This window comes from Labrus bergylta, chromosome 18, assembly GCF_963930695.1.
Source record: "Labrus bergylta chromosome 18, fLabBer1.1, whole genome shotgun sequence".
Classification (NCBI taxonomy): domain Eukaryota; kingdom Metazoa; phylum Chordata; class Actinopteri; order Labriformes; family Labridae; genus Labrus; species Labrus bergylta.
In genome coordinates, this window is record NC_089212.1 from 9,323,274 (window position 1) to 9,349,342 (window position 26,069).

General features: G+C 47.6%; 2 protein-coding genes across 3 annotated transcripts; both read left to right on the forward strand.

Annotated features, from left to right (window-relative positions):
• Window positions 1–24,207, forward strand: kiaa0586 (KIAA0586 ortholog). Of its 2 annotated transcripts, none has more exons than XM_065966247.1 (28): window positions 1–283; window positions 667–710; window positions 1,313–1,431; window positions 1,664–1,853; window positions 1,964–2,034; window positions 2,173–2,257; window positions 2,331–2,472; window positions 2,748–2,850; window positions 12,526–12,694; window positions 12,766–13,409; window positions 13,748–13,820; window positions 13,942–14,136; window positions 14,223–14,436; window positions 15,252–15,425; window positions 15,533–15,675; window positions 16,025–16,153; window positions 16,882–17,069; window positions 17,405–17,529; window positions 17,848–18,047; window positions 18,205–18,355; window positions 18,430–18,589; window positions 18,773–18,987; window positions 20,267–20,319; window positions 20,723–20,839; window positions 20,956–21,106; window positions 21,386–21,537; window positions 21,723–21,738; window positions 23,822–24,207. In XM_065966247.1, exons 1-28 carry the CDS (start codon window positions 1–3, stop codon window positions 23,956–23,958), a joined length of 4,443 nt encoding a protein of 1,480 aa, XP_065822319.1. In that variant the 3' UTR covers window positions 23,959–24,207. The 2 variants fall into 2 exon arrangements, with proteins under 2 accessions (XP_065822319.1, XP_065822320.1); XM_065966248.1 differs by having other exon boundaries at window positions 16,885–17,069.
• On the forward strand, window positions 4,737–8,126 carry irf2bpl (interferon regulatory factor 2 binding protein-like). Its single transcript, XM_020653718.3, has 2 exons — window positions 4,737–7,637; window positions 7,680–8,126. Exon 1 carries the CDS (start codon window positions 5,115–5,117, stop codon window positions 6,708–6,710), a length of 1,596 nt encoding a protein of 531 aa, XP_020509374.1. The 5' UTR covers window positions 4,737–5,114; the 3' UTR covers window positions 6,711–7,637; window positions 7,680–8,126.
• Window positions 24,208–26,069: the final 1,862 nt, after the last annotated feature.

Genomic DNA, 26,069 nt, shown 5'->3' on the forward strand with positions numbered 1-26,069 from the left:
ATGTGGTCTCAGCTCTCCGGGGACAACACTCCTGATCTGTCCTCCTGCAGCTCGGACACCGGGGACGTTTTGATCCGTTCCACCAGAGTCCTCCTCTCTGACCCGAGACCTGAAGCTGGATCCGGAGTACACATAACCGTTCAGAAGCTGTGGGACCCCCCTGTCCGAGATCCTCCGCCTCCGGTCCAGAACCAACCTGTTGCCGAGCAGCAGCAGCGGCCGAAGCCTCGCAGGAGGCCGGACGGAGCTGCTCCTCAGCCGGCAGCATTTCACCTTCCGCCCGGTAAGAGCTCTGGCAGGTGTAACAGATGAACCGGTGACCTGAGCTAGAGTTTTAATAGGAGAATCATCAGAGTTTAAAACTTTTATATTATTTTAGTAATATAGAAATATAAGTCCTAGATACCCCTAGATATAGATATAACACACGATTGAAATAGTTTTAAAGTTTTAGTATTTTTGTATTCTATTGATATTTCAAATTGTCGTTTTATAACACGTGATATCAGAATGTCATCTCAGCTCTCACTGACTGTGTGTGTGTGTGTGTGTGTGTGTGTGTCTGTGTACGTGTACGTGTACGTGTGTGTGTCTGTGTGTGTGTGTGTGTGTCTTTGTCTGTGTCTGTGTACGTGTACGTGTGTGTCTGGGTACGTGTGTGTGCAGACAGACGGACTCCCATGAATCCTGAGCCGACTAAAGAGAACAGAGTGAGTCCTCCTCTCTTCTTCTGCTGATTCTACAGTTCCAAACTGTACTTCCTGTTGTTTCCTTCATGATCCTATCACATGTTGCCATAGCAACAGTTTCCCTCCTAGAGGTCCAAGTCTGTATAAGATATGTTGAGTGAACAATGTTTGTTCAGACTCTTCAGTATAATAATATCAATACAAATATCCTAACCTTTAGAATAATATTCATAACAAGCTCCATTCAGAGGTTTTAACATTTATTCATTCAATTAAATAAACCTTTTTAAAGCTGACGAGTTAATAATCAATAATTCACCAATATCTAAAAAAAATGATTTAATCTCTCTCCATCTCTCTCCCTCCCTCTATCTCTCTCTCTCTTGCACTCTCCCTCCCTCTATCTATTGCGCTCTCTTTTCCTCCCTCGCTCTCTCTCTTCCTCTCTCCCTCTCTCTCCCTCCCTCCCTCTCTCACTTGCGCTTTCCCTCTCTCCCTCCCTCTATCTCTTGCTCTCTCACTCTCTCCCTCTCTGTCTCTCTCTCTTCCTTTCGCTCTCTCTCTCCCTCCCTCTCTCTCTTGCTCTCCCTCTCTCTCTACCTTGCTCATTGCTCTCTCTGCAGCGTCCTCCTTCAGCGGAGTCCTCCAGTCCTAACAGGAATCTCTCTGCAGGTCACAACCTTCTGACATCACGGTTTGCTGCTGGAGGTCGCGGTGTTGTGCTTGCCGCTCTGAAACAGCGGTAAGGAATGGAAAAATTAAGGTTTAAAACCCGCCTCAGCTCCAGCTCTCAGCCTGTCCTTAGTTTGACTGAAAATTAGGCTGAGTCAGCATTTCCAGCATGGAGACCGCCATCGATGGCACTGTGTTGGAGGTTAAATCTCAACACTTTGTTTTATTATACGGAATTTCCCTCTGGATAAATAAAGTATTCCTGATTCTGACAAAAATCACCTTCACTCTCTGCTGCTCAGGTCTCACAGTGCCCCCCTCAGGAGGGAGGTTAAAGTGCAGCTGCTGGACCCAGACCCTCCTCCAACCAGCTCTAAGGATGCAGTGGGTGTGTCAGTGGGCCAGATGGAGGCGGGGCTACCCTCTGGTAGCCTTGACAACGCCACCATTGCAGCTGCAGCTGCCATATCTGCTGCTGCTCCTCTCATCAAGGTACCTGACCTCAGAACAGCTCACCTGCTGAGTACTGACTCTATAGTACTGACTGTGTGTGTGTGTGTGTGTGTGCGCGCGTGTGTGTGTGCGTGCGTGCGTGTGTGCAGTCTCATTCAGATCTAGAGGCTCGTGTCTGTCAGCTGGCTGATGCCGTGGAGAACCTGCTGCAGGCTGACAGGTAAACTTGGAGGGGCATACAGCAGGTAGAGATGTGGGCGGAGTTAGTTTGACTGAAAAAGATCCAAAATTAAAACAATGATGAAATAAAATCACATCGCTGCGACATCACCTTGACATTGCTCTGCTCTGGTGTCAGAGAGGGCGGGGACAGTGGGCGGAGCCTGAGCCAGCAGACACTGCAGCACCTGGAGAAGCTGCACAGCCAACAGATGCAGCTACAGGTACTTCTCACCTGTTCACTTGCTGATGAAATCAATCTGCCTGACTGCTCATTGGCTTTTCTCCTCCTATCAGAGCCAGCTGCTGCAGTCCGCCCTCAGGATGGTCACAGGACATGCCCCTGTGAACTCTGACCTTGCCATGACCTCTGACCTCACTTCTTCAGCTTCATTTGGTCAGCTACCATGTCTGCAGGTCAGACACCTGGATCCTGCGGGTATGTATATACACGCACACACAGAGCGGTTCATAGGATGTAAAATAAAAAGAAGCAGAGCATGATGGGAGCTGTAGTTGAGACAGGAAGGGGACAAAGGCAGTGAGATGTTGTGACCTGCAGGTGGCAGCAACTTCGCTTTCAGAAACACACATTCATGTCTGTTCAGATTTGCTGTTTCCATGGTAACACTTCACCTCGAACTCACACTGATACAGCAGAACGTGTGCGTGCATGCGTGTCAGTCAAACTGACTTCTCTCTCTTTCTTATCAGAAAACGTCCTCAGCAGTCAGCAGAACTTCTCAGTAACTGCCATGGAGACAGGACCAGTTTCTATGGCAACAACCCACCATGACCAAAGGCCGAAGGAAACTAGGTGAGGGGGAGGAGAGAGTGAGTGCAAGTTTTGTTGGGCAGTGACAGAAATCCTGCAGACTGTCCATTCACTCTGTGGGATGTCACTGTGATGATGAGGAGTCAGACAGTCTCTCCTCTCTACAAACAGATAAATGAATGAGTCTGCAGGTGAGAAAGGTTTCAGGTGTGTGAGAGCAGCTCACAGACTGTCACACTGAGGACAGGTAGGAAGTGACGCATCTGATATCACCTGGGCCCTTTCCGAATTGTCACAGTTCAGTAGGCAGTATGTACTATTCAGTAGAGAGTTTCAGTGTGCTGAACTTTCGTGGTCATTCAGTATGCATTTTTTGGGTCCACCTCAGTATACTGAACATTTCAGTATGGATACTAACTTCTGGGTTTCATGCAGTATGGATCGAATGCATCCTTTCAGGAAATGAATTGTATTTTACCACCCACAATGCTGTGAAATTAAATGTAAAACAACACTTCACATGCGCCTCCAAATCAAAACAAACGAGCGTGGATTAATTGAATCAATTTTTAATCTAGAGTTAAAATCCCGACTGAAATCGCTACTTTAAATTAACAACAGACAATATAACAAATATCTGCATTATTATAAAACCTTCCCCCCTCTATTTAAATAATGATTTCACTATTTAAATGCGTCTTTATTGGTTTATTTTACTTTATATTCTGTATATTACTGTCTTTCATTTGTACTTGTCTTTATGAAGGCTACTGTATGTTATTTAGTTATTTAATCTGTCTTTTACTTGATTTACATTGTGATATTGTTTTTTTGTTTACCTGACTGTATATACTGTATATTCCCCCAAAAAACGGGTGAATTCGGCCGGTTCAGGAAACGTAAATGACGTCACTTCCATACTGAATGAATCAGAAGAAGTAGGAACAAATATCTGCCTACTGTGTGCGCGGTGCGCCTACTGAATAGTAGGTACTAAACAGTGTACAGCACAGATAGTAGGTACTGACTACTGCCTACTGACAGATTGAGTAGGTACTTGGCAATTCGGATACGGCCCTGGATACAGTGGAAGCTCTGAGCTCCGCCTCCTGAGTAGTCTGATGTCAAGCAGCAACTTCTGGTGTTCAAAAATGAAGCCGATGCTGAAATGTAAAATCCAGGGTTTAGTTCCTCATGTGTCCACTAGAGGCTGGCCGCAGAAGCACAGGAAGTCACATACACACCCATTCTAAATAGCCTGTTTTTACAGCAGAGATTAACAGGTTTACAGCCTGGTTCAAAAAACCATATAGGTCTGATTAGCTCATGTCTCGATCGACACACACTGTACGGGGGGTGAATGTTTTGATGACTCATCCGTTTTGATTTGATGAAGGATAAGAGTTATTCACAATAAGGCGTGTAGCAGATATGATCCTCCTGTCATACGTTCTATGACCACTAGAGGTCTCTACCTGAATAAAAAACATTAATATTTACAGTGACTGTCTGATATCAACTGTGGCTCTCACCTGGCTGCAGACTCACTCTGTGTGAGACAAACACCTGGAGAACTGTTCAAACACCTGGAGACAAATACCTGGAGAACTGATCAAACACCTGGAGACAAACACCTGGAGAACTGATCAAACACCTGGAGACAAACACCTGGAGAACTGATCAAACACCTGGAGACAAACACCTGGAGAACTGATCAAACACCTGGAGACAAACACCTGGAGAACTGATCAAACACCTGGAGAACTGATCAAACACCTGGAGATATCAGATGTTTGTTGTTTTGATATCTGTTGAATGTTACCAACACACACATTTTGTTGTATTGTGTTCTGAAAGGACGATTTTCAGCTGACCACACACACACTTTTACCCTGAGAGGGCAATCGAGCTTCATTACAGAGAGAGCGAGAGAGAGAGAGAGAGAGAGAGCGAAAGAAAGGAGGGAATAATAGAGATGAAACCTGCCTAGCAACACACACACACACACATTCTGATCCTGCAGATAAACATGATTTTTTATATGAATTTATGAATGAATAATGTCATGAAACAGCTGATTGGTGTTTTTAGAAGATCAAAGAGGACGAGATTAAATACAAATCCATCATCACGTACACACTACGTCACTTACTCTGCCAGGTGGCATTCCTAAAGAGAGAGAGACACACACACACACACACACACACACAGGAGCAGAGCAGGAGGACCACAGAGGAGGAGCAGGGGAGGACTCAGTCAGTCTGTTACGTGGATTGGACCAGTCCGGATTTATCCGGAGAGGGATCATGTGGTCCCCGCAGGTCACGTGGTCCCGCAGACAGTCCTGTTACCTGTGCGACCTGCCACGGATGTCTTGGGCCATGATCTGGGACTTCACGGAACCGGTCTGCAGGGGCTGCGTCAACTACGAGGGCGCGGACCGGGTCGAGGTCGTCATCGAGACCGCAAGGGACCTGAAGCGGGCTCACGGAGGACCTCCTGCACCTGGACCTCCTGCACCTGGACCTCCTCAGATAGCCGCGATAAAGACTGTAAAAGACCCGGACGCACCCGGGAAATCTCAGTTCAGCACCGATCGGATCTCTGCGGCCCGTTTAGACCACATCCGGACTAACGGACCGACCGGGGTCAGACCGGAGGACGGACCGCCGGACCTGAACGCCCAGAGCCCGACCTCCAGGACCCGAGGCGGCGCGGGGCTGGTACCGAATCCGGGCCAGACGCCGCAGGACCGGGACGTCAAGGACCTAAAGGACCTGAAAGACCGGCAGCGAAATTCGGAGGTACTGGTCGAGCTCACTGAGAGTCTCCGGAACCGTCACGAGGACTGGACCCAGCGGCCTCAGCCGGTCAGGGACACTCTGCTGACCCTGTGCGCGTGCACGCCGTTCGATGTCCGGTTTAAGAAGGAGCACGCGCTGCTTGGACGCGTGCTCGCCTTCGACGCGGTTTCTAAACCGGGACCGGAGCACGAGCTGAAGATCTACATCGAGTACCCAAGCGGGTCCGGGACCGTGTTCTCCAGCGCGTCTGGGGCGGCCCGCCAGATGTACCAGGACTGTCTGAAGGACCCCGGCCGGGGTCTTTCGTCCGGTTTCAAGTACCTGGAGTACCAGCGGAGACCCGGGGGCTGCGCTGACTGGAGGCTGCTGGGAGACCTGCTCCCGGAGTCTTTGCGGTTCTTTAAGGACGAGGTGGATCAGGATCTCCTCCCTCAGCCTCACGCGGACCGCAGCCTGCCCCCCCTGCCCCCTCTCTCCCTGCTCCCGGGCCGGGGGGGGTCCGGGTCCAGAACCGGGGGGAGGAAGAGGAGGACTCCGGAGCCGGACTGTGAGGACCACAGACAGACCTGGTCCAACTGTCAAACCTCCACCGCAGACTCCTCCGCGCTCCCGCTCAGCGGACACTCTCCTGGGAACGCGCGCATGTCGGCAGCGGACACGCTTGTGAACGCGCACTCCCCTAACAAAGTCCGGGACTCCTCCCCTCCCTCCGGCTCCGGACAGAGACGGATCGGAGACCTGGGTCAGTCACGGTCCGCGGAAGCTGCGGATGAGGCGCATGCGCAGACAGTGTCGGAGTCCCCGGTGGCGAGTAGCGGGCCTCTAAGCTGCAGCGCGTGCACGGAGCGGCTCGAGGACACGCACTTCGTCCAGTGTCCTTCGGTCCCGGGTCACAAGTTCTGCTTCCCGTGCTCCAGAGACCACATCAAGGGCCAGGAGGGGACCGAGGGCGGGGTCGGGGGGGAGGTTTACTGCCCCTCAGGTGACAGGTGTCCTCTGCTTGGCTCGCACGTGCCTTGGGCTTTCATGCAGGGCGAGATCAACACCATCCTGGGGGGGGAGGAGGAGGTTAGGGTGAAGAGGGAGAGAGACACCTGAGGGGGAGGGGGGAGGGGGTGGGGTTGCTGGTGTCTGCTGCTAATCCTCAGTCTGTCAGTGGAGATGATGTTAAATCAGCTGATGATTATTGATTCTTGTCTCGGTGTGATTCTGATTCACTGAGCTGAGCGTAACTGTGAAGAGATTGAGACACTAAAAGTGCTCTGTGCAGTTGTCGTCATAGTAACTGTTCCAGATTGTCGCCACACATGTGGATGATGTGTGGAGATGCTGACAGCCCCAGACTGATTGATCCCCTTGTTATATTAGTAATAGTCATGTTTACAGAGCTTTTATTTTGAAGTCCTACAGAGGTGTAACTGTTTCCTGATCGTCTCTTATGAATGTATAATTTCTCTGTTTCAGATTAGACGTGTTCACTCTGACAGAGGCGCTGAGTCAGCTCAGCTGTTTGTTAACACTTGAGTTTACATGAGTCAGCATTTAATTCTCCAGAGAGAAACCGAAAATAATGAAGATGATCAGTTATGTTTAAAGATGCAGACAAAGGTTAAACTTTGACATGAAATCTGCTTTGAGAACAAACTGTTTATGATCGGATCCAAATGCGAAGAATTAAATCCTCCATCGTCACTGAACTCTGCACTGACAGGTCAAAGGTCATCAGCTGCAGACAGGGCAGGCAAGGAGGGTGGAGACATGAAGATGTTCATGTTTAGACACACAGTGGGAGTGTTTGTGTGAAGGAGGTGATGAAGCAGAAGGAGGTCATAGAGGAGCTGAAGGAGCTGAAGGAGGAGGTGACAGAGGAGCTGACGGAGGTGAAGGAGGAGGTGACAGGAGGTAAAGGAGGTGACAGAGGAGGTGAGGGAGGTGACAGAGCTGAAGGAGCTGACGGAGGAGACAGAGGAGGTGAAGGAGGAGGTGACAGAGGAGCTGAAGGAGGTGACAGAGGAGCTGATGGAGGTGAAGGAGGAGGTGACAGAGGAGCTGACGGAGGTGAAGGAGGTGAAGGAGGAGGTGACAGAGGAGCTGACGGAGGTGAAGGAGGTGAAGGAGGAGGTGACAGCTGAAGGAGGTGACAGAGGAGCTGAGGGAGGTGAAGGAGGAGGTGAAGCAGCTGACAGACGTGAAGGAGGAGGTGACGGAGGAGGTGAAGGAGCTGACGGAGGTGACAGGAGGTGAAGGAGGAGGTGACGGAGCTGAAGGTGACGGAGTTGAAGGAGGTGACAGAGCTGAAGGAGGTGTGATGTTTACACAGACACAGCTCTCAGACTTCATCACACCGTCACTTTAAGACAAAGACTTTTTATTTTTGATCATTTTTGATTGTATTTCAAGTTTGATTGTTGATTTTTGTAGGACTCTGCAGAGAGATAAACTCTAGCAGACGCACCGTGTATCTTGTAACGTGCCTTTGAGCTCCGTCACTTGTAATAAATTCAATGTTCTGCAGCTTCTCGGTGACCTGACATCTTCTTTCTGTGCTCTGAGGTTCAGCTGGAGCTTTATTCAGTCACCTGTTCAACACTGTGCGTGCTGTGTGCATGCATGCAGGCGCGCATGTGTGTGTGTCTCTGTGTGTGTGTGTGCGTGCATGCATGTGTGTGTGTGCATGTTCTACATTACAGCACGCCATACAACACTAATGGTGTTCACAGCAGTATTTCAGTTAGTCATGTCAGAATTTTAAAGTCAAAATCAAACAACGCCCTGACTGTTTGTTACCATGGAAACTGCAATAGAAGTTGTAGACACCGATGTGTCATTTCTTGTTTTAAAGATCGTACATTGCAGGTAAGTTCCGGCACGTTTCTGTACATTAACGGCAATGTGTCTGTAAGTGTGTTTTCATGTTACACACACACTCACTCACCTGTCAGATGACAACACAGCATCTGCTGCATTGCAGATTTTTCTCTCTCTCTCTCTCTCTCTGTGTGTGTGTGTGTGTGTGTGTGTGTGTGTGTGTGTGTGTGTGTGTGTGTGTGTGTGTGTGTGTGTGTGTGTGTGTGTGTGTGTGTGTGTGTGTGTGTGTGTGTGTGTGTGTGTGTGTGTGTGTGTGTGTGTGTGTGTGTGTGTGTGTGTGTGTGTGTGTGTGTGTGTGTGTGTGTGTGTGTGTGTGTGTGTGTGTGTGTGTGTGTGTGTGTGTGTGTGTGTGTGTGTGTGTGTGTGTGTGTGTGTGTGTGTGTGTGTGTGTGTGTGTAGTCATGGGTAAGGTGCCCTTGGCTGAGTGTAGCAGCTCATTGTGTGCATGCAAATGTACACACAGACAAGTTTGAGGACTCCTTATAAATCACCCTGGAGTCCCCACAGAGTGCTCTACAGTCTAGCTGAAAAAAAGTCTGTGATTTTGTTCATGGTCATTGATCAGCTGTTACAGATGTGATCATTGATCAGATGTTACAGATGTGATCATTGATGAGCTGTAACAGATGTGATCATTGATGAGCTGTAACAGATGTGATCATTGATGAGCTGTAACAGATGGTACAGGTGTGCATGTGTCCACAGAGTTTTCCGTACAGGTAGGCCTCCTGCTCCTTCACCTTTTCTGTCTAATAGCAAGAAGAATACATAATCACACCTGAACACACTGTGTCTGTCAGGTTACTCTTCTCCTCGTTGCCATGCAGGTTGCTCTGGTTGCCATGGTAACAGTAACAGCCTGGTTGAGGTAACAAAGGAAACACACTGACTGCCAGAATGAAACACTACATCTTGTTTCTGTCAATAAAGTTTATTTTAATCAGACAGCCGAGAGGCTGCTGACCTTGAGGGGATGAGGTCACAGACCGCTCGTGTGTGTGTGTGTGAGCATGTGTATTTGTATGTGTCTGTGTGCGTGTGTGTGTGCGTGCGTGTGTTAGAGCATGTGAGCGTGTGTGAAAGCGTGTGTGTGTTAGAGCATGTGTGCATGTGTGAGAACGTGTGTGTGTGTGATATAGATGTTAATGTCAGCAATATATTTCTCTATGCAGAGCCTCTCCGCTGCCCCCCTTGTTTCTCTCTCTGATTGAAAAATGTGCATTCAGAAGGCGCCCCCCCCCTCCCTCCTTCACCTCTTGCAGTGTTCAGACATGTTCTCTTTGTCTGCCTCTGATTGGTCAAGAGGCAGTTTTATAACTGGGTTATGATGGAGCCCATTTTGACCCACATTCAGTCCTCTTATGTTTGCAAATATCCCTCCATGTTTTATTCAATCAGTGATTACCTGAGGGGCAGAGAGGATCATGGGAAATATCAGCATTCATCCCCACACAACGACAATACTCAAGAATCTTTACAGACCTGAGGAGGAGAGGAGAAACAAAGGGAGGAGAATACAGGAAAGGGAGAAGAGAAACAAAGGGAGGAGGAGAGGAGAAACAAAGGGAGGAGGATACAGGAAAGGGAGGAGGATTGGTGAGAAGGAGATAAAGAAGGAATGGAGGAAACGTGATGACTCTTGTTTAGTCTCTGTGAATGAATCTTCTCTGCTCCAACAGCTCCTCTACCCCGTTGCCATGGGAAACCATTGAGCTGTTACTAAGCAACAGCAGCAGAGTCAGTCTGCAGAAGCAGGTGTATGTGTGTGTTTTTGTGTATGTTTTTTGTGTGTTTGTTTGTGAGTGTGTGTTTTTTGTGTGATTGTTTGTTTGTGAGTGTGTGTGTTTCTGTAACCTCATAAAGAATTCAGTTCATCTGTGTTTCTCGTTTTTTCTCCAGCAATGGTTAAACCATGTTAGTGAGGACCTCCCTGACCTGGTGTCAGGTGTAACTGAGGGTCCTCACAAGTACATAAAGACACACCTGTGTGAGCTGCACCTCAGACCCTCAGTCTCTCAATGTATTGTTGCATTTAAGGTCTTCACTTTTTCAATCAGCTGAGTCAGAATGAGAAACATTTTTACATTCTAACACCGTGTCCTAACAGGGCGCGAGCGTTACATCATGTCCTAACAGGGCGCGAGCGTTACATCATGTCCTAAAAGTACGCAAGTGTTACACTGTGTCCTAACAGCACGCGAGTGTTACACCGTGTCCTAACTGCACGCGAGCGTTACACCGTGTCCTAACTGCACGCGAGCGTTACACCGTGTCCTAAAAGTACGCAAGTGTTACACCGTGTCCTAAAAGTACGCGAGTGTTACACCGTGTCCTAAAAGTACGCGAGCGTTACACCGTGTCCTAACTGCACGCGAGCGTTACACCGTGTCCTAACTGCACGCGAGCGTTACATCGTGTCCTAAAAGTACGCGAGCGTTACACCGTGTCCTAAAAGTACGCGAGTGTTACACCGTGTCCTAACAGCACGCGAGCGTTACACCGTGTCCTAACTGCACGCGAGCGTTACACCGTGTCCTATCAGCGCGCGAGCGTTACACCGTGTCCTATCACCGCGCGAGCGTTACACCGTGTCCTATCACCGCGCGAGCGTTACACCGTGTCCTATCAGCGCGCGAGCGTTACACCGTGTCCTAACAGCGCGAGTGTAAGAGCCATATTCGTGTTTTTGGGTCAAGCTGTAAAACATATTCATTATTGTGCCACTGGGTGTCGCTGTCCTATTGCTTAGGGCACAGGTATATAGGTACGTCACTTGTCAAGGTACAGGATGTGTTTGACCCCGGAAGGGCATATGGTTTTTGACCGCTGTGGCGGCATGGAAAAACCGCAGCTGTATTGTTTGTTTGTTTGTTTTGTTCAATGAATGGAAGCTGATTGACGCTGTATTCACTTCGCATGGTGCTGCAATAAAATGGATTGTGTTATGCTGCAAACCAAAGACACGCCTGGAATAATGTTATTGAAACCACATACAACAAACGGTATCATATTAACCTACATACGACAGTACAGCGCGTCAGCCAGGTCACTCCTGGGAGTCAAAACACATCAGCAGCTTTAGTATTGGACTATGCTTCTATAGCAAGTGTTACACCGTGTCCTAACAGCCTGCGAGCGTCAAACCGTTTCCTAACAGCACACGAGGGTTACACCGTTTCCTAACAGCGCTAGCGTCACGTCACACATAATGGCCCGCTGGCTATCCTCACTGCATCCGTTAAATACATCATTCTTTGCTCCGTGAATTTCAGTTTCCTCTTGCTAACAATTTGACATCTACTGGTTTTGTCTTGAAGGTGGACAAACTGAAGTGAGGTGCTTTGTACAACACAGAGGCTCGTCAATACACGGCCGGAATAAAGTTTTTCTCTGGTGTTGTTGACACAAGTCAAAGGTCAACATTTCTATCATGATGTGGATACTATTTATGCACCGTTATCTCCCCTTTGTACAACAGGCTCTGTTGAGTGAGAAAAGCGAGTGTCAGTGCCGTGTAGAGCCTCCTCCTTCTTCGTTCATCAATACAACTGACAGAGAGGAGAATAGTAACAGGGTGTTGCTTCACGCTGCGTCGCTCGCGAGCAGTTAGTTGATACTGGTGAAAATCAAACGATGGAGATACCTGTCTGATAACATGACAACATCAATAAAAGCTCTAGACTCGTGAAAATGAGAATGTAATGTTTTTAATGACTGCAGGTAAAGTCCTGCACACTGACTAAGTTGCATAAATACATTTTAAATATGAAGTAGTACAGTTGAGACAGTGCTCTCTCTCTCTCTAAGTTAAACTATGCGTGAAGATATGTAGTTTTTATTAAGCCTTAAGTGCTCTTTGATACTATCCACCATTCAAATAACAGAGATTGTAGTGTACACACAAGGTGTTGAAAAGTATTGAAGTGGATGACCTCACCAGGAACCAATAAGAAGCTTTTTAAAATGTTCTGAAGACAAATCTGCAGTTTAAATATTTGATCAGCTCTGAACGCTGCAGCTCTCTATTTGTTTTCTTTATTTTCAGAGATGACAGGTATCACAGAGGTGTATCTAGGGTTTCCAGGGCAACCAGGCCAGCTGCAGGAAGTTGCCCACAGTCATCTGCCAATCACAGTAAGGCTGCAGCGAGGAGAGCAAATGAGATGCTGAGTGAAATGGGACGTTTGAGGAGCGAAATGAAGACACTGCTGACGGTGAGTAAGAACAGAAACCTTCAGGTGTTTGTATGTATGTCAATTCTTAGTTTCTTACTCTCCTTCAACAGAAAGAAGACTCTCTGAACACCACCAGACCTGGACCAAACCAACACCAGACACAACCCCAATCCCAGTCCTCACAGTCAAAGTCCCAACAAAACCAGTCCCAAACGAAACAATCTCGATCCACGCCCTTACAATCCCAGTCACAACCTGTTGAGACCAAATCAGACGACTTCCGACCAGAACACTCCCAGTCGCTCCAACCCAACTCCAAACTACTCTGTCCCCAGTCCCAACCATCCACATCACAACAAACCAAGCCCCAACAATCCCAGTCACAACAAAACCAGTTACAACCCAAACAGAACCAGTCTAAATCACAACAGAAACAGTCTAATCCCCAACAGAACCAGTCTAAATCCCAACAGAACCAGTCTTATTCCCAACAAAACCAGTGTAAATCCTCCCACACTAAGTCCCATCAAATCCTGTCCCTGTCCAGTGAAAGTCCTTTCCACCAAATCCAGACCCCTCAGTCCTCTCTGGTCCAGAGGAGTCCTGCAGTGTCGTCCATGTTGGAGGAGGCAGGTCAGGTTCTCCGTCAGGTGAGGAGTCAGAAGAAGGTTCTGGAGGAGAACCTGGAGGTCCTGCTGAGAGCTAAAACTGGTGAGATGCTGCACTGCCAGCTGGAGGCTCTGGCTGCTAACAGGTAGCTAATGCTAACATACTCTCTGCCAACTGATGGCTAACATTTGTTGATACCTCATGTAGCCTTAAGCTCTGTGTTTGGACGTTACGCTCTGCTAGTTAAGAATAACCTTACATCTCCATGGTAACCAAACAATGACACAACCGAAGGTACAATAGTGTTTAGTAAGAACTTAAGACACAGCTTACACTCAGCTGCTCACACAGGAAGCTGGTGACGATAACATGAAGGCCAAGCTAATGCTAACAGGTGATCAAAGCTTGTAACAACCTATAGGTGACTTAAAGCATCATCACCCTGTAATCTAATCAGGCTCACTGTTTGTGTGTCCTCTGCAGAGACTGGACTGAGGAGGTCCGGATAAAGAAGACGGTGGACGCCTGGATCAGCACTTTGTCCAAAGACATCAAGGTGAGCTGAGAGAAAGTTACCACAAGTCATGGAACACCTGGAAACCAAGGGTAATCCCCAGACCAAGTGTCAAAAGGGTTCATCTCTCTTTCTTCATCTTGTCTTCTCCTCCTCTCCTCAGGCTGAGATGGCCTCGGAGGATGTCACCCCCTGCAGGGCTGCAGAAGCAGTGACCAAACCCTCGGCCAGCAGAGTCACCGCAGCGACTTCACAGAAAGCTGCTGGTAGCTCCGCCCACAGAGGCAGGGTTTTGAGTACGCTCAGAGGAACAGGAAGTAAGACTGCGTCAGGAAGAGGAGAACAGACAGCTGGAGAGGTCAGACTGAGCTCGACTCTGATTCAATCATAAGACTCAGGTGATGACTTACTGATTATGATGTCACTGACTGTCTGTGCCTCCAGGTGTTGGGGGCGGAGCCTGTCAGAGCCAAAGGTAGTCTGACAGACAGGCAGCAGGTGGAGGAGGATGGAGAGATGTTCCTGTCTCACATGTACGGCAGAGCTCGGTATGAGGGCGTGAGACGAACCCTGAAGAAGAGTCCATACCTGCGCTTCAGCTCACCTGTATCCCCGCTCAACAAGAAGCCCCGCCCTCGCCTGGTGGAGAGCGTCAAAGGTCAGAAACCTATTTTTATTCTAAATTAACCCCAGTCCATGCAGCTCATCAGTTCCCTCCTGTTACCTGTAATCTGTTACCTGTCACCTCCTGTTACCTGTTACCTCCTGTTACCTCTAACCTCCTGTCACCTCTAACCTCCTGTTACCTGTTACTTCTTACCTGTTACCTCCTGCTACCTCCTGCTACCTCCTGTCACCTGTTACCTCCTGCTACCTCCTGTCACCTGTCACCTGTTACCTCCTGCTACCTCCTGTCACCTGTCACCTGTTACCTCCTGCTACCTCCTGTCACCTGTTACCTGTTACCTCCTGCTACCTTCTGTCACCTGTTACCTCCTGCTACCTCCTGTCACCTGTAACCTCCTGTTACCCGTCACCCGTCACCTGTTACCTGTTACCTCCTGCCACCTCCTGTCACCTGTTACCTTCTTCTACCTCCTGTTACCTGTCACCTCCTGTTACCTGTTACCTCCTGTTACCTCTAACCTCCTGTCACCTCTAACCTCCTGTTACCTGTTACTTCTTACCTGTTACCTCCTGCTACCTCCTGCTACCTCCTGTCACCTGTTACCTCCTGCTACCTCCTGTCACCTGTCACCTGTTACCTCCTGCTACCTCCTGTCACCTGTCACCTGTTACCTCCTGCTACCTCCTGTCACCTGTTACCTGTTACCTCCTGCTACCTTCTGTCACCTGTTACCTCCTGCTACCTCCTGTCACCTGTAACCTCCTGTTACCCGTCACCTGTCACGTTAGCTGTTACCTGTTACCTGTCACATGCTAGCTCTTACCTGTTACCTGTCTCCGTCTCAGGTGTGAAGGTGAAGTCCTGTAAGACTCAGACCTGTTTGGCTCCTACCCGCACTCTGTCACCTGGACCTCCTCAGAATCATTACATCATCAGCTCCCCCCTGACCACTGGTGACCCGGCTGACTTTATAGTGAACCCTGCAGACCGTTACCCTGTTCCCATGGCGATCCCACTGGGTCAGTAAACAAACCAACATCAGAACAAACAACAATCAAAAGTTTTTTAAAAGTGAACAGTAAAGAACACCTGTGTCAGACTAAAGTACCCCCCACCCCCCCTTCAGGTCGCCCCAGGATGGACTCTTCCTCCAGGTGTCCCTCTGGGCGTCAACAGGATGTGACATCACCAGCCATGGCTCCTCCCACTCATTGTGGACAACTCCTCCCACTTACCGTGAACAACAAAACACCTGAGCTTCAGTCACAAGTGAGTATGACTGCTCTCAGATATGTGGGAGTTTCCATAGTAACCAGTATTGTACCTGTCAGTGTGACTGTGATGAATCCAAATATTTCCCTGAATTAAATATTAAATAAAAGTGATGACATCATAGATTAACTGTGTTTCATGAAGAGTGAGGGAGTGAGAGTCTGACTCAATGGATCTTTGATGCATCTCACACAGGTATGTCTTCCTATACCTGTGAGGACCCTCAGTACACCTTTCACCAGGTGTAAACCTGTAAACAGTTCAAAGTGTCCTCACGGTGCAGGGAGGTCCTTACTTAGATAGTTGAACAGTCAGGGGTCCCTGACAGGTGTTTCTGTGTTGACAGGGAGCGGAGCAGCCAGGTGCAGGTGAAGCTCCTCCCCCTCATGTTGATGTCATTGAGAGGAGGAGTGAGGAAGAGGAGGAGAGCATCTTCCCTGGAACTGACTTCCTGTCTGTTGCTGATGTCATACAGGTAACCTTTACCTCTTCCCTCATTCCTCCTCCTCCTCCTCACCTCCTGTCACCTGTTACCTGTTACCTCCTGTCTTCTCCTCCTCCTCCTCACCTCCTGTCTTTATCTCCTTCTCCTCCTCCTCCTCACCTCCTGTCTTTATCTCCTCCTCCTCCTCACCTCCTGTCTTTATGTTCTCCTCCTCCTCCTCACCTCCTGTCTTTATCTCCTCCTCCTCCTCACCTCCTGTCTTTATGTTCTCCTCCTCCTCCTCATCTCCTGTCTTTATCTTCTCCTCCTCCTCACCTCCAGTATTTATCTCCTCCTCTTTCTCACCTCCTGTCTTCTCCTCCTCCTCCTCCTCACCTCCTGTCTTTATTGTCTCCTCCTCCTCCTCACCTCCTATCTTCTCCTCCTCCTCACCTCCTGTCTCCTCCTCACCTCCTGTCCTTATCTTTTTCTTCTCCTCTTCCTGGGGTAACCTTCACCTCTTTCTATAGATTCTCCTCCTTTTTTTCCTCTTCTTTGTCTCCTCCATCTCTTTTCTCCTCCTCTTGTGCTCCTCAGCTGCAGTCCCACAGCCCCCTCTGCTGGACACAAACAGGAAACACTCCCTCACTCTGACTGAGAGTCAGTCTATAAACCTTCATCATGTTGTGTCATTATTTATTTATAATTCATATTTACTCTTGTTTCTTATTCAAGTGTAGCATCATAAAGTTTCCTTTACTCTTCTCCCCTGTCCTCAGCAGGAGGAGGTGACTGTGGGGGGTGAGGAGGAGGTGCAGTTAGCAGGAGGTCCGTCTCCTCCTCCCGTCCTGTATCAGGGTCCAGTCTTCCCCCCCACATGCCCTTCTGTTCCTCCCTCCCAGGATCAGACCTCTGTCCTGGGCCTCCACCTGCAGAGAGAGCTGATGGAGAACCAGTTAGTGGAGTGGTGAGGGCCGACTCTATGTTCTTTCTATATGTTATTTCTAAACTCGTGAGTTCACCATTTGCTCGTCTCTTAAGCGGAATTTAAACCAATTACAGTTTATTTGTCTCTTTAAGGTGAGAGAATAAACATCCTGATGTCATAAAGCAATGATGTCGTGTGTGTGTGTGTGTGTGTGTGTGTGTGTGTGTGTGTGTGTGTGTGTGTGTGTGTGTGTGTGTGTGTGTGTGTGTGTGTGTGTGTGTGTGTGTGTGTGTGTGTGTGTGTGTGTGTGTGTGTGTGTGTGTGTATGTGTGTGTGTGTTTATTTGTCTGTGTTTGTGTGTGTGTGTGTATCAGGGTGGAGCAGCAGCTGATGTCCAGGATGATCTCAGAGATGTACCATCCATCTCCCTCTGACCCCGTCCAGAATGACTCCTATGACCAATCAAAGGCTGAGGAGCAGAGTATGACCTCTGACTTTGGTGAGATTTTCAAGTCTTCAGGTGTAGTATCAAATGTTGGCCAGCAGGTGTCAGCATGTTCCTGCTAAACTGTGAAGGTATCAGTGAGGAGCTCCAGCTGTCAAACAACATTCAATAAAAAAAAACACAAATAAAAACAATCATACATCTGTATTTGTACTCTAACCACTAACCTACTGTGTGTGTGTGTGTGTGTGTGTGTGTGTGTGTGTGTGTGTGTGTGTGTGTGTGTGTGTGTGTGTGTGTGTGTGTGTGTGTGTGTGTGTGTGTGTGTGTGTGTGTGTGTGTGTGTGTGTGTGTGTGTGTGTGTGTGTTCAGTGGAGGCAGCAGGAGGAACAGGTCTGCAGCTGTTTGTGGACTCTAACGTGCTTGTGGACTCTTCTCTGATTCGTCATCTGGTTAACGAGGTTCTGAGCGAGCAGGTTGCCCTGATGCTCGGGACCAGAGACACACAGGAACCAGTACCAGAACCTGGACCAATAGAACCAACAGAACTAGGTCCAGAAGTCAATCAGGAGGTAACACACCTTCATATAGTCTGCAGTGTGAATCTGTGTGTGTGTGTGTTTGACTCATGTTATCCCTGGAACAAATCCTGTTTGTCTATTTGTGTTTGTTTATTTGTTTATGTTTGTGCATGTCCTGAACTAAATCTTGCTGCTGGTTCTGCTCCAGGACAAACTGGTTGCACTGGTTCCTACACCAGTACCGACCCCTCCACCCAGCCCGACCATGCCCATCAGAGAGACCTTGCCCCTGACCACACCCCCTCCCTCAGAAACAACCAGCCTTCTGGAGGAGTCTCCTCAGCCAATCACAGCAGCCGGTCAGTTACAGCTGTTCATCTTAATCATTATATGAACCCCTTCATTTCCAGGTTTAACCCTTTTATGACCTCAGAGCCCATAGCCACGCCCACATCAAGCCCAGAGCCCGCCCACCCTGCAGAGAGTTCTCATGATGTTAATCAGGCTCTGCCCCCACCTGCCTTGGATGACGCTGAACTCCCATTGGATGAGGAGAGTCCAGAGGAACACCTGGATACACACCCACAACCACTGTGAGGACACACATCAATACTTCCTGCAGGAGGTCTTCTTCTCCTCCACCTCCTTCTTCTTCTCCTTTTGCTTTCCTTCTTCTTTTCCACCTCCTCCTTCTTCTCCTCTTCCTTCTTTTTCTTCTTCTCGTCCTGCTCCTCCTTCTTCTTTAATAACTGTAGTCTCTCTGTCTCCCCCTGCAGGCTGATGACAGTAGCAGAGGAGGAGCCCCCTCAGCCTCCTCCCTCCATTCCTCCTGGTCCAAGACCAGAGTCGTCCTGCAGCTCCTCAGAGGAGTCCAGCTCCAGCAGCAGCTCCTCCTCCTGCTCCTCAGAGAGCGCAGAGACTGAAGCAGTTCTCAAACACATCTCAGAGGGAGAGCTGCTCGTCAGCATCAACCAGCTGGCAGCCGTCACAGGTGACTTCTTCTTCTTCTTCTTGCTGTCAGCGAGTAGAGTTGTGAAGGTGATTCTAAATGTCTCTTTAAAACCCGCCATATCAACGCTGTAAGGGCCCGTTTCATCCTCTGAGCTGCCCAGTAGATGTGGGAAAGGAAGAGGGTCGTTAGTCATCCACAGTTAGCAGGATGGGCTCCAGGCATTAACAGATGTTGCCCAGTTGATGACCTGAGTGGTTGCTTCTGCTTTTTGGCGGATTAGTAAACCAACTGTGTGCACACTGCCACCTGCTGTTTCAGACTTTGTACATACGCCTGTGTGCCCAATAACATGAGCAATGTGAATGCAGAGCAGCGGGAGAAGAACAATGGTGTCTGACATGAAAACGCTCTAACCCCAGAAGTTTTGGAAACTGGGATTTTTAGTACCACATTTAAAAAAAAAAAAAAAAAATGAGACAATCTCTGATTGACTTCCACAACGTTGGCCAGTGTGCAGGAGTTTGTATGCATGTTACATTTAATTTAATTAAAAACACTACATGTTAAGGTGTCTCTCTCTCTCTCTCTCTCTCTCTCTCTCTCTCTCTCTCTCTCTCTGTCTCTCTTATGTCCCCCCCCCCCTCTCTCTCTCTCTCTCTCTCTCTGTCTCTCTTATGTCCCCCCCCTCTCTCTCTCTCTCTCTCTCTCTCTCTCTGTCTCTCTTATGTCCCCCCCCCCTCTCTCTCTCTCTGTCTCTCTTATGTCCCCCCCCTCTCTCTCTCTCTCTGTCTCTCTCTGTCCCCCCTCCCTCTCTGCCTCTCTCTGTCCCTCCCTCTCTCTCTGCCTCTCTCTCTCCCTCTCTCTCTGCCTCTCTCTATCCCCCCCCTCCCTCTGTCTGCCCCCCCTCTCCCTCTCTCTGTCCCCCCTCTCTCTCTGCCTCTCTCTGTCCCCCCTCTCTCTCTGCCTCTCTCTGTCCCTCCCTCTCTCTCTGCCTCTCTCTGTCCCCCCCTCCCTCTCTCTGTCCCCCCTCCCTCTCTCTGTCCCCCCCTCTCTCTCTCTGCCTCTCTTATGTCCCCCTCTCTCTCTCTCTCTCTCTCTCTCTCTCTGTCTCTCTTATGTCCCCCCCTCTCTCTCTCTCTCTGTCTCTCTCTGTCCCCCCCTCTCTCTCTCTGCCTCTCTTATGTCCCCCTCTCTCTCTCTCTCTCTCTCTCTCTCTGTCTCTCTTATGTCCCCCCCCCTCTCTCTCTCTGTCTCTCTCTGTCCCCCCCTCCCTCTCTCTGTCCCCCCCTCTCTCTCTCTGCCTCTCTTCCCCCCCCAGATGCCGATGCTGTCTGTAGTTTCTCCAGCTCCCTACAGGAGTGTCAGGACATGGTGAGGAACATGTTTTTATTTCTTCTCTGCTCCTCAGTTATTAAATTTCCACAGCAGAATAAAAAAGCTTCCTGTTTCATGAGATGTTTGATGATGTTTGTAGTGTGTGAAATGAATAATTCATGTTTTTATTAATGTCAGCCCACAGTGAAAGTTAAATGTTGTGTAGTCGGGGCTGTAGCTCTGGTTAGTGGGCCTGCTCTCCTCCCTCTACCACTGTGATGTAAACAGAGAGCATGTTGTAGTTTGTCAGTGTTTAGATCTTTAATATGCTGAGTCGGGTTAAACCTGAGCGATGAGTAACATTTACCTGCAGGAGGAATGAAGGCTGGAGCTGCTAACACTGCTAACTGTAGCATTAGCAGCCATCTGAGTTTTATGTCACTTCCTGTCCCTCCTCCAGGACTTTGACCCCCCCAGTGAGGGTCAGGTCAGAGGTCATGACCTCCTGCTGACCCTGCTGACCAAGATGGAGCAAGGAGTCAAACACACACACAGAGGAGAGAGACCCCAGCCAGAGGTAAACACACATACACATTCTATGGTGAGGGATTTGAACAACAGGCTACATCCCTCGTCATAAACACACAAACAGCCACACTGTACCTCCTGATCTCTGGCCTCCTGTGTCCTCAGGGCTCCTGGGGGAGGGAGGAGGAGGTGAGCATGGGGGAGGTGAGGGAGGATCCAACTACAAAACCGCACAGGACTACAAATCCAGAGAGCCTCGGCAGGATCACAGAAGCCCTGCAGGGTCAGACTTCCTCCCCTGGACAGATCAGTGCAGGTACGAGTGCCTTCAGGCACAGCTGAGGACAAACACACCCACCTCTCACACACCTTGATGTTTATATGGAGCTGTCTTTAATGATGACTCAGCACTTCACTGAGAGTGAACGCCCAGAGCCTTCATTCATAGTCACAGTAGAACATTATGATGAACTCCACAGCAAAGACAATAATCACAGGATCACACACATCACACTGAGCCGTGATGACATCACTCTGACGCGTGATGTCATCACCCTGACATCACTCTGATATCACTCATGTCTGTTTCTTGTAGATGTATCAGAGGTCTGTTTTGAAGAAACCAATCAGGACTTGTTTGCCATGGGTGACCTGATGGTGGAGCCAATCAGTACTCTGACCTCTGACCTCCTATCTGACCTGTCAACGTCTCCTCCTCACCTGGAGGACACACGCGCTGCAGAACAGGTGGGACACACACGCACACGCATATATATTATTACAGGGGAGCTCCAACACAGCTTCACCTGCTGCCAAGATAACAGACATAAACTAACTGTGTGTGTATGTGTGGGCGTGTGCGTGTGTGTGTGCGTGTGTGTGTGCGTGTGCGTGTACGTGTACGTGTATGTGTGTGTGTATTTGTGTTTCAGGCGGGGACATACACAGGTAAGAAGTTCTGTTATTGTCCATGTTGTGTTTGTTATACTCTTAATGCCCAGCAGGGGATGTCATGTCTCCATGGTAATAGTGTTATTAACAGTAGAACTGATTCTGTTCAACACACACACACACATCCAGCCACTGTGTCCCCACAGTTCCATACATGGAATTGTTTTGACTGAGCTAACCTGGATTATTAATAAACTGTGTGTGTGTGTGTGTGTGTGTGTGTGTGTGTGTGTGTGTGTGTGTGTGTGTGTGTGTGTGTGTGTGTGTGTGTGTGTGTGTGTGTGTGTGTGTGTGTGTGTGTGTGTGTGTGTGTGTGTGTGTGTGTGTGTGTGTGTGAAATAATCAGTTTGTCTCTGTGGTGTGGTGGAGCCGTTAAAGAGAATTTTGAATGTAAACAGGAAGTAGTAGCATCAGCAGGATCACTGAGTCAGGAAGTGGGCTCCCAACACACACACACACACACACACACACACTGCACAGAACATTTTCTAAAACAACACATGCTCATACAGAGAGCTCACACAAGCAGTGGTGTGTGTCTGTGTTTACTTTACCTCCACACTAACACACACACACTCACAGCCTCTCAGTGTGTACTCAGTAGACATGTCCGTCATCATCGGGCCTGTTGGAGCTAAACTAAAAATATTTTCACTTCAAGATCATCAAAGCTAAAATTATAAAGAGCCATTAAGAGTTTTTATAAAGAGTCAATTCAAAGAGCCATTAAGAGTTTTTATGAAGAGTCAATTCAAAGAGCCATTAAGAGTTTTTATAAAGAGTCAATTCAAAGAGCCATTAAGAGTTTTTATGAAGAGTCTATTCAAAGAGCCATTAAGAGTTTTTATGAAGAGTCTATTCAAAGAGCCATTAAGAGTTTTTATGAAGAGTCAATTCAAAGAGCCATTAAGAGTTTTTATGAAGAGTCTATTCAAAGAGCCATTAAGAGTTTTTATGAAGAGTCTATTCAAAGAGCCATTAAGAGTTTTTATGAAGAGTCAATTCAAAGAGCCATTAAGAGTTTTTATGAAGAGTCTATTCAAAGAGCCATTAAGAGTTTTTATAAAGAGTCAATTCAAAGAGCCATTAAGAGTTTTTATAAAGAGTCAATTCAAAGAGCCATTAAGAGTTTTTATAAAGAGTCAATTCAAAGAGCCATTAAGAGTTTTTATGAAGAGTCAATTTAAAGAGCCATTAAGAGTTTTTATAAAGAGTCATTAAGAGTAATTAAGAGTTATTATAAAGAGTCAAGAGTAATTTAGAGTCATTATAAAGAGTATTTAGAGTCATTCTAAAGAGTCATTTGGAGTCATTATAAAGATTCATTTAAAGAGTCAGAGGCGTGTTTATTTGGGAACATCTGTCTGTGTTTAAATCCTGACGTAATCTCTGTCCTCGGATCGATAAAGAATCGTTTACACACGTCAAAGATTTCTCCGGTTTGATGACATGTTATTAGAGAACATCATTTCATCACATCTAATAACTGCTGCTCTCTCTGTGTCTCCATGGAAACACTGATAGCACATCCACCCGCAAGCACGTTGTCACGGTTACTGAGCTCATTCTGATTAAAGAGACAGAGACTGACAGACCTTCAACTTTACACACACACACACACTCAGAAACACACACACTCAGTAACACACACACACACACACACACACACACACACACACACACTCAGAAACACACACACACACACACACACACTCAGTAACACACACACTCAGTAACACACACACAGACACACACACACACACTTAGAAACACAGACTCACACAGACAGACACACACACTGACCCCTAGAGGGAGTAAAAGATTGATTGCGGAGATGCTATGTAGATCTGGTGGAAGTTGTGGGTTACATTACTGTGATACTTCACACCTGTATGTACTGAGCAGGTGGGAAGGTTAGTGCCTCTTTGAACTACACTTACCCATAATCCCCCTCTCCATGAGCCTCACAGGGGATCATCATGTCGTCTGCTTGTTGTGTGAAAAAGAGGAGGAGGATGTGTTCTTCAGATGGTTCTCTGTGCAGTCAGTGTGTCACTGAGAGCCTTCTGTTTGTTTGTAGGAGGAGCCAGGAAGAGGGATGTTCACCTGCCCTCCATCGCAGTGCAGGAGGAGCATCAGGAGGAGGAGACGGTGGTGGAGAAGGAGTCTCTGAGTGCAGCCGGAGACACGGACTCCTCTGTCAGCGACATTTTCTAGAAAGAAAAAAGACACAAAACATCGACCACCATCTTTGTTTTCAGCTGATTGATGATGTCACACGGTGGCTGATGATGTCACATGGAGTCTTATGATGTCACAGTTGTCTGATGATGTCACACGGGGTCTGATAATCACAAGGACATTTATCTTTTGTTTGGATATCAAATTCACATCTATTTTTCCATGACTGCGTGCATGTGGGTTATTGACCTGTTCTTAATAAACTGAGCGTGTTATGAAATGAAACAGATGGTATTATTGAGTGTTAAATAGAAAGGAGGTTTGTGAAGTGATAGTCTGAGAGAGAGAGGAGGATTAAAGCTCCAACGTGTTCAGAGAGAAGCTGTTTCTTCATCACTTCATTCATCGACTCTTTAACACAAAACAAAGTCAGGAAGTCAGAGCCTGCAAGACTCTACTTTGGGAACAACAACGTTACACACACACATCTACACTAACACACACAGCCACACTAACACACACATTTACACTAACAAACACACAGCCACACTAACACACACACACACACAGGGAGATTAGAGCAGACAGCTGATATTAGTGCACACTGAAGTCTGTGAAGCAGAAAAACACACTGTTTAGATAAGCAGGAAGTGGGATTAGAGAGAGTCTGTCAGCAAACACACACATCTACACTAACACACACATCTACACTAACACACACACATCTACACTAACACACACACATCCACACTAACAAACACATCCACACTAACAAACACACATCTACACTAACACACACACATCTACACTAACACATCTACACTAACACACACACATCTACACTAACACACAGACATCTACACTAACACACACACATCTACACTAACACACAGACATCTACACTAACACACACACATCTACACTAACACACACACACACATCTACACTAACACACACACATCTACACTAACACACACACACACACATCTACACTAACACACACACACATCTACACTAACACACACATCTACACACACATCCACACTAACACACACACACACATCTACACACACACACACATCTACACTAACACACACACACATCTACACTAACACACACACACATCCACACTAACACACACACACACATCTACACTAACACACACACACATCTACACTAACACACACACACAGCCACACTAACACACACACACACACACACACACACATCTACACTAACACACACACACATCCACACTAACACACACACATCTACACTAACACACACACACACACACACACACACACACACACATCTACACTAACACACACACACTATATAGCATATATATGATATTATATATAAGCGTCTTTGAGTGTCTATAAAGCGCTTTATAAAACCCTCTAAATGTCTTCTTATTAAACTTGATAGTAAACTGTTGACTGAAATAAAGGCTGTGAATGAAAAGAGACTGAGATAGAGGATGAGCCTAACCCTAAACCCCGCCATCCATTAACCTAATAATGAGTCTTGGGTTAGGCCCTGCCCCCCACGCTCAGCGCCTTCATTAACATATCAATTGATGTCATGTTAAGCCCCTCCCCCTCATTAACATACTCCTGGGCCTCAGCATGACCTCGCTAACAGAGTCATGACTCTGACAGTTTGTGACCCTCAAACTGAACACGATGTTAATGAGCTCAGAACAATAAAGATTAGAGGGATTAAAAAAACACTCACATGTTTTTATTTCTATTGTAAACAAACGCTCAGACATTCATTCATACTTTGAATCGTTAATGAAGACATGTTGATCAAACTTTATTTATGAAATACATTGTTTATTCTAATGTTGTCAAAAGGGAACTTTTTTGATTTCTTTAAAATCACTTCATGAACAAAGAGTGTTTTTTTTAAGGATTTATTTTTGGGCTTTTTGGGCCGTTAATTGAGAGATAGGACAGTGGACAGAGTTGGAAACCAGGGACAGAGAGAGAGGGGAATGACACGCGGGAAAGGAGCCACAGGCCGGTTTCGAACTTGGGCCGCCTGCCTGGAAGACCACAGTCTCCATACATGGGGCGTGCACACTAACCACTGCGCCACCAGCGCCCCACAAAGAGTGTTTTTACATCAAACTTTATTGA